We start from the raw sequence: 14434 nt of genomic DNA, 5'->3' as shown, positions 1-14434 counted from the left end.
TTTTTTAATTTAGAATAGGGTAGGGCATTTTTTTTATTTTGGGGGGTTTGTTATTTTATTAGGGGGCTTAGATTAGGTGTAATTAGCTTAAAATTGTTGTAATATTTTTAAAATGTTTGTAACTTATTTTTTTTATTTTTTGTAACTTAGCTTTTTTTATTTTTTGTACTTTAGTTAGTTTATGTAATTGTATTTAATTGCAGTTATTTGTAGTTAATTTATTTAATTAATTTAATGATAGTGTAGTGTTAGGTTTAATTGTAACTTAGGTTAGGATTTATTTTACAGGTAATTTTGTATTTCTTTTAGCTAGGTGGTTATTAAATAGTTAATAACTATTTAATAACTATTCTAACTAGCTAACATAAATACAAAGTTACCTGTAAAATAAATATAAATCCTAAGATAGCTACAATGTAATTATTAATTACATTGTAGCTATCTTAGGGTTTATTTAACAGGTAAGTATTTAGTTTTAAAAAGGAATAATTTATTTAATGATGGTGTAGTGTTAGGTGTAATTGTAACTTAGGTTAGTTTTTATTTTACAGGTACATTTCTCTTTATTTTAGCTAGGTAGCTATTAAATAGTTAATAACTATTTAATAGCTATTGTACCTAGTTAAAATAAATTGAAAGTTACCTGTAAAATAAAAATAAATCCTAACATAGCTACAATGTAATTATTATTTATATTGTAGCTATATTAGGGTTTATTTTATAGGTAAGTATTTAGTTTTAAATAGGATTAATTTAGTTAATAATAGAAATATTATTTAGATTTATTTGATTAATATTTAAGTTAGGGGGGTGTTAGGGTTAGTGTTAGACTTAGGTTTCGGGGTTAATAAATTTATTACAGTGGCGGCGGTGTAGTGGGGGGCAGGATAGGGGTTAATAAATGTATTATAGGTGGCGACGGTGTAGGGGGGGCAGATTAGGGGTTAATAAATTTAATATAGGTTGCGGCAGGGTCCAGGAGCGGCGGTTTAGGGGTTAAACTATTTATTTAGTTGCGGCGAGGTGCGGGATCAGCAGGATAGGGGTTAATAACTTTATTATAGAGGGCGGCGGTATAGGGGGGCAGGATAGGGGTTACTATGTATAATGTAGGTAGCGGTGGGCTCCGGGAGCGGCGGTTTAGGGGTTAATACTTTTATTATAATTGCGGCAGGGTCAGGGAGCGGCGGTTTAGGGGTTAATATGTATAGAGTAGCTTGCGGTGGGCTCCGGGAGCGGCGGTTTAGGGGGTAATAAATTTATTTAGTAGCGGCGGTGTAGGGGGGACAGATTAGTGGTGTTTAGACTCGGGGTACATGTTAGGGTGTTAGGTGTAGACAGCTCCCATAGGAATCAATGGGATGTCTGGCAGCAGCGAACTTGTACTTTCGCTATGGTCAGACTCCCATTGATTCCTATGGGATCCGCCGCCTCCAGGGTGGCAGTTTGAAAACCAGGTACGCTGGGCCGGAAAAGTGCAGAGCGTACCTGCTAGTTTTTTTGATAACTAGCAAAAGTAGTCAGATAGTGCTGCACTTGTGTGCGGAACATCTGGAGTGACGTAAGAATCGATCTGTGTCGGACTGAGTCCGGTGGATCGAAGTTTACGTCACAAAATTCTACTTTTGCCGGTCTCTAGCCTTTGATAATTAAGGCGAATCAGCCTCGCCACAAATACGCTGCGGAATTCCAGCGTATTTGAGGTTGACGGCTTGATAACTAGGCCCCAGTGTATCCGTTTGAATCAAAAGATATACTTTTAAGCAAATGATTGCAACTTTTAGGCATGTGTGGGATCTTACCATAGATGTACCAAGCAGGCCATTCTGCTACACCATGTGTTCACACAGATAATAAACAACGCCTCACACTTGATATTTCATTTGCAAATGCAGAAATCTTCGTAATGGATATTATATACCCGTTCTTACCAAGAGATGTACCTTAGGCAGCAAATTGCATAGTGAGCATATACAAAGTATACAGGTGATCTTACCACAGATGTACCAAACTTTATATAGCAAGCTATCAGTTCCACTCCACTTTATATTTACACAGGTAGTGAGCCACGCCTCACACTTAGTACTTTGTATGCTTTCTTACCAACATGTACCAATAACGTGCTATAATTTCAACAATTTATTAAACTCATATAGCATTCACAAAAGAAGTTTGTCCAAACATGCCCTGCCATCTCAAAATAGAGCAGAAACAAGCAACCACACCACTATATACAAATTAAAACCAGAACTACATCTCAATTCAACAATTTATCAAACTCATATAGCATTTACAAAAGAAGTTTGCCCAAACATGCCCTGCCATATGCGTGCTGTTTTTATTCCCTTTCTTTTTTTAGAGGATTATTGTATTCTCTAATATTTTTCTCTCTCCTTTTTAGTAAGATATAAATTGGTACCCTTGCAGATTGTACCTTTGGTGACTAGAATGAACTTCAGTCCTATGGTACCATATTGTACCCTTATAAAATGGTGCAAATTTGGCCTTTTAAGGGTACTGCCCCAGTGTCAAGCCCTTTGTACCTCATAATGGCAAATTTGTACTCAACACAGCATATTACAAATGTTGTTCCATTAAATTTTGTATATAACATTCAAATGTGCATACATTTAATGTGTACTTTTTCAGGCAGTATTACAATAGCCACACTGCAGCTTTAAAAAAAGTTTGTATACTTAACTGTAGCCATGTAGCAATTCCAAAGACTACTACAGAACCACCTGAAAAAGCCAGGCTAAACAACAACCAGTTCCAAAAAGAACTACTCAATCGGCTAGATTACGAGTTGTGCGTTAGGGTTCAAAAGCAGCGTTGAGAGGTCCCAATGCTGCTTTTTAACACCCGCTGGTATTACGAGTCTTGCAGGTACAGGTGTACCGCTCACTTTTTGGCCAGACTCGGAAATACAGCAAATACACTTACGTCAATTGCGTATCCTATATTTTCAATGGGACTTGCATAGCGCCGGTATTACGAGTCTGCCAAAAAGTGAGCGGCAGACCCTCTCCTGTCAAGACTGGTACCGCATTTTAAAGTCAGTGGTTAAGAGTTTTACACTACAACGCCGTAGTATAAAACTCTTAACTAAAGTGCTAAAAAGTACATTAACACCCATAAACTACCTATTAACCCTTAAACCGAGCCCCCTCCCCACATCGCAAACACTAAAATAAATTTTTTAACCCCTAATCTCCCTAACTGGACATCTCCGCCACTATAATAAACATATTAACCCCTAAACCTCCGCACTCCCGCATCGCAACCATTAGTTAAATATTATTAACTCCTAATCTGCCTGCCCTAACATCGCCGCCACCTACCTACATTTATTAACTCCTAATCTGCCGCCCCCAACGTCGCCACCACTATATTAAATGTATTAACCCCTAAACCTATGTCTAACCCTAACCCCCCTAACTTAAATATAATTTTAAAAAATATAAATAAAATTACTACAATTCACTAAATTATTCCTATTTAAAACTAAATACTTACCTATAAAATAAACCCTAAAATTGCTACAATATAACTAATAGTTACATTGTAGCTATCTTAGGGTTTATTTTTATTTTACAGGCAAGTTTGTATTTATTTTAACTAGGTAGAATAGTTATTAAATAGTTATTAACTATTTAATAACTACCTAGCTAAAATAAAGACAAATTTACCTGTAAAATATAACCTATGTTACACTAACACCTAACACTACACTATAATTAAATAAATTCCCTAAATTAAATACAATTAATTACAATTTTAAAATTTATCTAAAGTACGAAAAAAAGCAAACACTAAATTACTGAAAATAATAAAATAATTACAAGATTTTTAAACTAATTACACCTAATCTAATCCCCCTAACAAAATAAAAAAAGCCCCCCAAAATAAAAAAAAGCCCTACCCTACACTAAATTACAAATAGCCCTTAAAAGGGCCTTTTGTGGGGCATTGCCCCAAAGAAATCAGCTCTTCTACCTATAAAAAAAATTACAAACAACCCCCCAACAGTAAAACCCACCACCCACACAACCAACCCCCCCCAATAAAAACCTACCTAAAAAACCAAATACCCACTAATATTACTAACCCCCACCCCCCAAACCCACAAAATAAAATAAAAATCTAAAAAACCTTAGCCACCCATTTCCCTGAAAAGGGCATTTGGATGGGCATTGCCTTTAAAAGGGCATTTAGCTCATTTAAATTGCCCAAAGTCCCTAATCTAAAAATAAAACCCACCCAATAAACCCTTAAAAAAACACTAACCCCCGAAGATCCACTTTTTTTGAAGACCGGACATCCATCCTCATCCAAGCGTCAAGAAGTCATCCTCCAGGCACGCAGAAGTCTTCATCCAGATGGTATCTTTTATCTTCATCTTTCTGACGCGGAGCGGCCCCATCTTCAAGACATCCGACGCAGAGCATCCTCTTCTTTCGATGGCTTTTGAAGAATTAATTTTCCCTTTAAATGATGTCATCCAAGATGGCGTCCCTTGAATTTAAGGGTTTATTGGGTGGGTTTTATTTTTAGATTAGGGACTTTGGGCAATGTAAAAGAGCTAAATGCACTTTTAAGGGCAATGCCCATACAAATGCCCTTTTAAGAGCAATGGGGAGCTTAAGTTTTTTAGGTAGGTTTTTATTTGGAGGGGTTGGTTGTATGGGTGGTTGGTTTTACTGTTGGGGGGTGTTTGTATTTTTTGTTTTACAGGTAAAAGAGCTGATTTCTTTGGGGCAATGCCTGCAAAAGGCCCTTTTTAGGGCCATTGGCAGTTTAGTGTAGGCTAGGGTTTTTTTTTTTTTTTTTGGGGGGGGGGGCTTTTTAAATGTATTTTGTTAATTTAATTTATTTAATTTTAGTGTAATGTTAGGTTTTAGTGTAATACAGGTTAGGTTTTATTTTACAGGTAAGTTTGTATTTATTTTAACTAGGTAGCTAGCAAATAGTTAATAACTTTTTACTATCTAGTCTACCTAGTTAAAATAAATACAAACTTACCTGTAAAATAAAAATAAAACCTAAGCTAGATACAATGTAACTATTAGTTATATTGTAGCTAGATTAGGATGTATTTTACAGGTAAGTATTTAGTTTTTAAATAGGAATTATTTAGGTAATAATAGTAATTTGTATTTCGATTTATTTTAATTATATTAAAGTTTGGGGTGTTAGGGTTAGGGTTAGACTTAGGGCTAGGTTTAGGGGTTAATATATTTATTTAGTGTTAGTGATGTGGGAGGCCAGAGGTTTAGGGGTTAATAGCTTTAGAATAGTGGCGGTGGCGCTAGTTGGGGGCTTCAGATTAGGGGTTAATAAGTGTAGATAGGTGGCATCGACATTGGGGGCAGCAGATTAGGGGTTAATAAGAGTAGGTAGGCGGCAGCGACATTGGGGGTGGCGTATTATGGGTTAATAAGTGTAATGTAGGTGTCGGCGATGTCGGGGGTGTCAGATTAGGGGTGTTTAGACTCAGGGTTTATGTTAGGGTGTTAGGTTTAAACATAAATTTTCTTTCCCCATAGGAATCAATGGGGCTGCGTTATGGAGCTTTACGCTCTGTTATTGCAGGTGTTAGGCTTTTTTTTAGCTGGCTCTCCCCATTTATGTCTATGGGGAAATCGTGCACGAGCACGTAAAACCAGCTCAAAGAAGCGCTGGTATTTGTGTGTGGTATGGAGCTCAATGCTGCCATATTGCCTGCAAACACAGGTTTTTGGAAAACCTGTAATAGCAGCGCTATTAAAGGTGAGTGGTGGAAATAACTTGCAAGTTATTACCGAACCACTCATAATGCAAAACTCATAATCTGGCCGTAAAATAGCTACAATATAACTAATAGTTATATTGTAGCTAGCTTAGGTTTTATTTTTATTTCAAAGGCAAGTTTGTATTTATTTTAACTAGGTAGACTAGTTAGTAAATAGTTATTAACTATTTACTAGCTACCTACTTAAAATAAATACAAAATTACCTGTAAAATAAAACCTAAGATACCTTACACTAAAACCTAAAAATAAAAAAAAATAAAAAAAATCTACCATTACAAAAACAAAACAAAAGAAATTATCCCAAAAAATTTAAATTATTCCTATTCTAATACCCTTTAAAAAAAAAAAGAACCAACCTAAAATAAAAAGACTAATCTAGATTAAACTACCAAGGGCCCTAAAAAAGGCCTTTTTTAGGGCATTGCTCTAAGTTAAACAGCTCTTTTAATACAAAAAAACAGCCCCTAACAGTTTACAACCCCCACCCCCCAAACTACCAAGGGCCCTTAAAAGGGCATTTTGGGGTGCCTTAAAGAGGCCTTTTGTAGGGCATTGCCCTAAGTTAAACAGCTCTTTTGCTCCAAAAAAAAAACACCCCCATAAAATACATTACACAAAATAACAAATTATCAAAAATAATAAAAATCATTCCTATTCTAATACCCATTAAAAAAAACACCCCAAAATAAAAAAAAAACAATCTAGAGTAAACTACCCATGGCCCTTAAAAGGGCCTTTTGTAGGACATTGCCCTAAATATATCAGCTCGTTTTGTGAAAAAAATATACAAATACCCACTAATATTACTAACCCCCACCCCCCCAAACCCACAAAATAAAATAAAAATCTAAAAAACCTTAGCCACCCATTTCCCTGAAAAGGGCATTTGGATGAGCATTGCCCTTAAAAGGGCATTTAGCTCTTTTACAAGCCCAAACCCTAATCTAAAATAAAAACCCATCAAAAAAACCCTTGACGATCCACATACAGTTTTTGAAGTCCCGCTTGAATGATCTTCATCCAGGCAGCGAGAAGTCTTCATCCAGACGGCCTCTTCAATCTTCATCCCGGTGGCGAAGTCCTCATTCAAGTGGCGAGAAGTCTTCATCCAGACGGCCTCTTCAGTCTTCATCCAGGCGGCATCTTCTATCTTGATCCCGGATTTGAGCAGCCAATAGGATTTTAGCAGCTCTAATTCCTATGGGCTGATTCAATTTTTTCAGCCAAAAGGAATGCAAGGGACGCCATCTTGAATCGTGTACCTTGCATTGAAGATTAAGTGTACAGCGGTGACCGTATGAAGAGGATGCTCCGTGCCGGATGTCTTCAGGAGAACCCGCTCAGCGCCATCGGGATCAAGATAGAAGATGCCACCTGGATGAAGATAGGAGATGCCGCCTGGATGAAGATTGAAGAGGCCGCCTGGATGAAGACTTCTCACCGCTTAGATGAGGACTTCGCCGCCGGAAAAAAGATATGTATAGCCCAATGTCATCTGCGCTATATTGCAGTGATATAATCTGATGACATAATATTTTCATACAAGAACAGTTTGTTCTTTTTTTGCTTTTCTTTCAGGTCAGTCAAAAGATCCTGGTGACCCAGTGAGATGAGGACCATGGTGGGTAACATATCTTTTTCTTTTACATTAAGTGGAATCCCTGAGCTTGGAGACAACCAGCACTGGATGGCCTTCCCTCTGTGTGTCCTGTACATCATCGCCTTTGTGGGTAACAGCACTATCCTGTTCCTTATAATCACAGACCGTAGCCTCCATCAGCCTATGTACATCTTACTATCCATGTTATCATTGACAGACATTGGAGTGTCATTTACCTCCTTTCCCACAATGCTCAGTGTCTTCTTTCTTAATTATAACCAGATCTACTTTGAGTCCTGCCTCACGCAGATGTATTTTCTACACACTTTTGCAGCCATGGAGTCTGGAGTTTTGGTGGCTATGGCAGTGGACCGGCTCATTGCTATATGTGATCCCTTAAGATATTCTGCCATCTTAACCAGTTCTGTTTTGGCCCGAATTGCAACAGTGATATTTATAAGAGGTATATGTGTGGTTTTTCCCATTCCGTTCCTCACCAGGAGATTTCCCTTCTGCAAGAGCCTTGCTCTCTCTCATTCTTACTGTCTACACCAAGATGTGATAAGACTGGCATGTGCAGACACAACTGTAAACAACATATATGGCCTGGTAGCCGTGCTAATGACTAAGGGAGTTGACTCTCTGTTCATTATTGTCTCCTATGGGATGATTTTTAGAGCAGTACTGAATATTACTATCCACAAAGCCCGGTATAAGACATTTAGCACCTGTATTTCTCATATCTGTGCTGTGTTACTGTTTTATATCCCACTCATTGGACTAACAGTGGTGCATAGATTTGGGAAACATACTTCTCCCTTACTTCTCATTGTGATGGCTGATATTTACCTGCTTTTGCCTCCTGTGATCAACCCTCTTATCTACAGCATCAAAACCAAACAGATTCGTCACAAGATCATTATGACTTTCAGAGGAAAAAGCTCTGTTACCCATAATACTGGAATCTCTGTCCTGGGCAATTAGACTTCCATAATGCATCGTTTTTATTATACAATTCCTCCTTGTGTTATATTTATCTTTGTTATTCTCATTTATCAAAATAACATTTCATGTGTAGCACAACTGCCAAGAGTTTCCTGTAACCCAACATCAACATAACTACGTGTTCACTTCACCTACATAACTAGCTTTTAACAGACCTAAACAATAATGCTAAAAAAAAACTTATGGATTTTTGTACTCAGCTTACAAAAGTTCTAGAAACAGCTGACAACAACAGTGCCAACTAGGCTTCATTCACTCATTCACACAGTCCAACTTAAAACAATGCTATACATTAGTGAGAGCACTAGATGGCAGCACATTTGCACCAATGCTATACATTAGTGAGAGCACTAAATGGCAGCAGTTTTGCACCAATGCTATACATTAGTGAGAGCACTAGATGGCAGCAGTTTTGCACCAATGCTATACATTAGTGAGAGCACTAGATGGCAGAAGTTTTGCACCAATGCTATACATTAGTGAGAGCACTAGATGGCAGCAGTTTTCACCAATGCTATAGATTGGTGAGAGCACTAGATGGCAGCAGTTTTGCACCAATGCTATAAATTAGTGAGAGCACTAGATGGCAGCAGTTTTGCACCAATGCTATACATTAGTGAGAGCACTAGATGGCAGCAGTTTTGCACCAATGCTATACATTAGTGAGAGCACTAGATGGCAGCAGTTTTCACCAATGCTATAGATTGGTGAGAGCACTAGATGGCAGCGGTTTTGCACCAATGCTATACATTAGTGAGAGCACTAGATGGCAGCAGTTTTGCACCAATGCTATACATTAGTGAGAGCACTAGATGACAGCAGTTTTGCACCAATGCTATACATTAGTGAGAGCACTAGATGGCAGCAGTTTTGCACCAATGCTATACATTAGTGAGAGCACTAGATGGCAGCAGTTTTGCACCAATGCTATACATTAGTGAGAGCACTAGATGGCAGCAGTTTTCACCAATGCTATACATTAGTGAGACCACTAGATGACAGCAGTTTTCACCAATGCTATACATTAGTGAGAGCACTAGATGACAGCAGTTTTCACCAATGCTATACATTAGTGAGAGCACTAGATGGCAGCAGTTTTGCACCAATGCTATAGATTAGTGAGAGCACTAGATGACAGCAGTTTTCACCAATGCTATACATTAGTGAGAGCACTAGATGACAGCAGTTTTCACCAATGCTATACATTAGTGAGAGCACTAGATGGCAGCAGTTTTCCACCAATGCTATACATTAGTGAGAGCACTAGATGGCAGCAGTTTTGCACCAATGCTATACATTAGTGAGAGCACTAGATGGCAGCAGTTTTGCATCAATGGTATACATTAGTGAGAGCACTAGATGGCAGCAGTTTTGCACCAATGCTATACATTAGTGAGAGCACTAGATGGCAGCAGTTTTGCACCAATGCTATACATTAGTGAGAGCACTAGATGGCAGCAGTTTTCACCAATGCTATAGATTGGTGAGAGCACTAGATGGCAGCGGTTTTGCACCAATGCTATACATTAGTGAGAGCACTAGATGGCAGCAGTTTTGCACCAATGCTATTCATTAGTGAGAGCACTAGATGACAGCAGTTTTGCACCAATGCTATACATTAGTGAGAGCACTAGATGGCAGCAGTTTTGCACCAATGCTATACATTAGTGAGAGCACTAGATGGCAGCAGTTTTGCACCAATGCTATACATTAGTGAGAGCACTAGATGGCAGCAGTTTTCACCAATGCTATACATTAGTGAGACCACTAGATGACAGCAGTTTTCACCAATGCTATACATTAGTGAGAGCACTAGATGACAGCAGTTTTCACCAATGCTATACATTAGTGAGAGCACTAGATGGCAGCAGTTTTGCACCAATGCTATAGATTAGTGAGAGCACTAGATGACAGCAGTTTTCACCAATGCTATACATTAGTGAGAGCACTAGATGACAGCAGTTTTCACCAATGCTATACATTAGTGAGAGCACTAGATGGCAGCAGTTTTCCACCAATGCTATACATTAGTGAGAGCACTAGATGGCAGCAGTTTTGCACCAATGCTATACATTAGTGAGAGCACTAGATGGCAGCAGTTTTGCATCAATGGTATACATTAGTGAGAGCACTAGATGGCAGCAGTTTTGCACCAATGCTATACATTAGTGAGAGCACTAGATGGCAGCAGTTTTGCACCAATGCTATACATTAGTGAGAGCACTAGATGGCAGCAGTTTTGCATCAATGGTATACATTAGTGAGAGCACTAGATGGCAGCAGTTTTGCACCAATGGTATACATTAGTGAGAGCACTAGATGGCAGCAGTTTTGCACCAATGCTATACATTAGTGAGAGCACTAGATGGCAGCAATTTTGCACCAATGCTATACATTAGTGAGAGCACTAGATGGCAGCAGTTTTGCACCAATGCTATACATTAGTGAGAGCACTAGATGGCAGCAGTTTTGCACCAATGGTATACTTTAGTGAGAGCACTAGATGGCAGCAGTTTTCACCAATGCTATAGATTGGTGAGAGCACTAGATGGCAGCAGTTTTCACCAATGCTATACATTAGTGAGAGCACTAGATGGCAGCAGCTTTGCACCAATGCTATACATTAGTGAGAGCACTAGATGACAGCAGTTTTGCACCAATGCTATACATTAGTGAGAGCACTAGATGGCAGCAGTTTTGCACCAATGCTATACATTAGTGAGAGCACTAGATGGCAGCAGTTTTGCACCAATGCTATACATTAGTGAGAGCACTAGATGGCAGCAGTTTTCACCAATGCTATACATTAGTGAGAGCACTAGATGACAGCAGTTTTCACCAATGCTATACATTAGTGAGAGCACTAGATGACAGCAGTTTTCACCAATGCTATACATTAGTGAGAGCACTAGATGGCAGCAGTTTTGCACCAATGCTATAGATTAGTGAGAGCACTAGATGACAGCAGTTTTCACCAATGCTATACATTAGTGAGAGCACTAGATGACAGCAGTTTTCACCAATTGTATACATTAGTGAGAGCACTAGATGGCAGCAGTTTTGCACCAATGCTATACATTAGAGAGAGTACTAGATGGCAGCAGTTTTGCACCAATGCTATACATTAGTGAGAGCACTAGATGGCAGCAGTTTTGCATCAATGGTATACATTAGTGAGAGCACTAGATGGCAGCAGTTTTGCACCAATGCTATACATTAGTGAGAGTACTAGATGGCAGCAGTTTTGCACCAATGGTATACATTAGTGAGAGCACTAGATGGCAGCAGTTTTGCACCAATGCTATACATTAGTGAGAGCACTAGATGGCAGCAATTTTGCACCAATGGTATACATTAGTGAGAGCACTAGATGGCAGCAGTTTTCACCAATGCTATAGATTGGTGAGAGCACTAGATGGCAGCAGTTTTGCACCAATGCTATACATTAGTGAGAGCACTAGATGGCAGCAGTTTTGCACCAATGCTATACATTAGTGAGAGCACTAGATGGCAGCAGTTTTGCACCAATGGTATACATTAGTGAGAGCACTAGATGACAGCAGTTTTCACCAATGCTATACATTAGTGAGAGCACTAGATGGCAGCAGTTTTGCACCAATGCTATACATTAGTGAGAGCACTAGATGACAGCAGTTTTCACCAATGCTATACATTAGTGAGAGCACTAGATGGCAGCAGTTTTGCACCAATGCTATACATTAGTGAGAGCACTAGATGGCAGCAGTTTTGCACCAATGCTATACATTAGTGAGAGCACTAGATGGCAGCAATTTTGCACCAATGCTATACATTAGTGAGAGCACTAGATGGCAGCATTTTTGCACCAATGCTATACATTAGTGAGAGCACTAGATGACAGCAGTTTTCACCAATGCTATACATTAATGAGAGCACTAGATGGCAGCAGTTTTCACCAATGCTATACATTAGTGAGAGCACTAGATGGCAGCAGTTTTGCACCAATGCTATACATTAGTGAGAGCACTAGATGGCAGCAGTTTTGCACCAATGCTATACATTAGTGAGAGCACTAGATGGCAGCAGTTTTGCACCAATGGTATACATTAGTGAGAGCACTAGATGGCAGCAGTTTTGCACCAATGGTATACATTAGTGAGAGCACTAGATGGCAGCAGTTTTGCACCAATGCTATACATTAGTGAGAGCACTAGATGGCAGCAATTTTGCACCAATGCTATACATTAGTGAGAGCACTAGATGGCAGCAGTTTTGCACCAATGCTATACATTAGTGAGAGCACTAGATGGCAGCAGTTTTGCACCAATGGTATACATTAGTGAGAGCACTAGATGGCAGCAGTTTTCACCAATGCTATAGATTGGTGAGAGCACTAGATGGCAGCAGTTTTGCACCAATGCTATACATTAGTGAGAGCACTAGATGGCAGCAGTTTTGCACCAATACTATACATTAGTGAGAGCACTAGATGGCAGCAGTTTTGCACCAATGCTATACATTAGTGAGAGCACTAGATGGCAGCAGTTTTGCACCAATGCTATACATTAGTGAGAGCACTAGATGGCAGCAGTTTTGCACCAGTGCTATACATTAGTGAGAGCACTAAATGGCAGCAGTTTTGCACCAATGCTATACATTAGTGAGAGCACTAGATGGCAGCAGGTTTGCACCAATGCTATAGATTAGTGAGAGCACTAGATGGCAGCAGTTTTGCACCAATGCTATACATTAGTGAGAGCATTAGATGGCAGCAGTTTTGCACCAATGCTATACATTAGTGAGAGCACTAGATGGCAGCAATTTTGCACCAATGCTATACATTTGTGAGAGCACTAGATGGCAGCAGTTTTGCACCAATGCTATACATTAGTGAGAGCACTAGATGGCAGCAGTTTTGCACCAATGCTATACATTAGTGAGAGCACTAAATGGCAGCAGTTTTGCACCAATGCTATACATTAGTGAGAGCACTAGATGGCAGCAGTTTTGCACCAATGCTATACATTAGTGAGAGCACTATGTAGCAGCACTATTTCCTGTCATGCGTGTAAGCCACCTATCTAGGTATCTCTTCAACAAAGTAAATATGACAACAGAAGTAAATTTAAAAATGAAGGGCTAGATTGCAAGTGGTGCACTAATGTTATTGTAACACAACATCAATGCATTAAAATAAAGTGTTACACTCTTATATACACTATCTTATAAAAAGTATTCACATACATTTTAAAAAGTTATAAGGGCTCAAAAGAGTATGGCATCTGACAAGGACTTGACTGCAAAGGCTATAATGTATATAGGGAAAGAAAGATGAAGTATCCCACAGCATACAAAATAGAGATCAATAGAAAGTGTGAGGTTGTGACGTTGTAATACTTCAAAGTTTAGCACAAGAAACAAATAATCACCAAGGACAGATGAATAGTGGAACGTCTCTAAAGAAAAAATCCAAATTTTACCCTATACATACTAAGGGACCCATCATAGAAACCTTCTGTAACAGAGTTGAGCCAGATTTACAAAATCTTAAGGATATTCCAGATCCTATTGCATATAACCTTTCGGTTAAACAGTAAGAGTCTTTGAGGCTTTATACGCCCTGCCGATAAGGGGGGCAGTATTGTGGTATTGGACAGGGCGGATTACATTTCTGAGGCTTTACGCCAGTTAAATAACACACGTGACTACCAGGTCTTGGATAGAAATCCCACTTCTGACTATGGTACAGTCCTCAGCCAAATCTTGGATCACGGGTTGGAACATGGATTTATTGACACACAGGCGGCTGCTTATTTGGATGTCAAATTTCCCAAGATACCCATGTTCCACATGTTTCCCAAGGTTCACAAATCTTTGAGTGATGTTAAGGGACGTCCCATAGTCAGTGGAGTAGACTCCCTTTTAGAAAGGCTCTCTCAATGGCTTGACTCCATCCTCCAACCCATGGCCCTTTTCCTTCCATCATATACCAGGGATTCTAAACACATTTTAAACCTTGTTAAAGATCTGAAATGGGATAAGTCTTTCACCTGGGTAA

The 14434-nt window shown here is 39.1% G+C and overlaps 1 protein-coding gene across 1 annotated transcript; it reads left to right on the top strand.

Moving 5' to 3' along the window:
- The first annotated feature begins 7410 nt into the window (after window positions 1-7410).
- LOC128652739 (olfactory receptor 51G2-like) lies at window positions 7411-8376 on the top strand. Its single transcript, XM_053705670.1, has one exon. It carries the CDS (start codon window positions 7411-7413, stop codon window positions 8374-8376), a length of 966 nt encoding a protein of 321 aa, XP_053561645.1.
- The last annotated feature ends 6058 nt before the right edge of the window (window positions 8377-14434 follow it).

The sequence above is a fragment of the Bombina bombina genome, chromosome 3 (assembly GCF_027579735.1).
Source record: "Bombina bombina isolate aBomBom1 chromosome 3, aBomBom1.pri, whole genome shotgun sequence".
In the NCBI taxonomy this organism is placed as follows: domain Eukaryota; kingdom Metazoa; phylum Chordata; class Amphibia; order Anura; family Bombinatoridae; genus Bombina; species Bombina bombina.
This window is presented reverse-complemented; position numbering and strand designations above follow the sequence as displayed.

Excerpts from the sequence above, each read along its gene's own strand:
- LOC128652739 (XM_053705670.1), top strand. The coding sequence starts at position 7,411 with ATGGTGGGTAACATATCTTTTTCTTTTACATTAAGTGGAATCCCTGAG.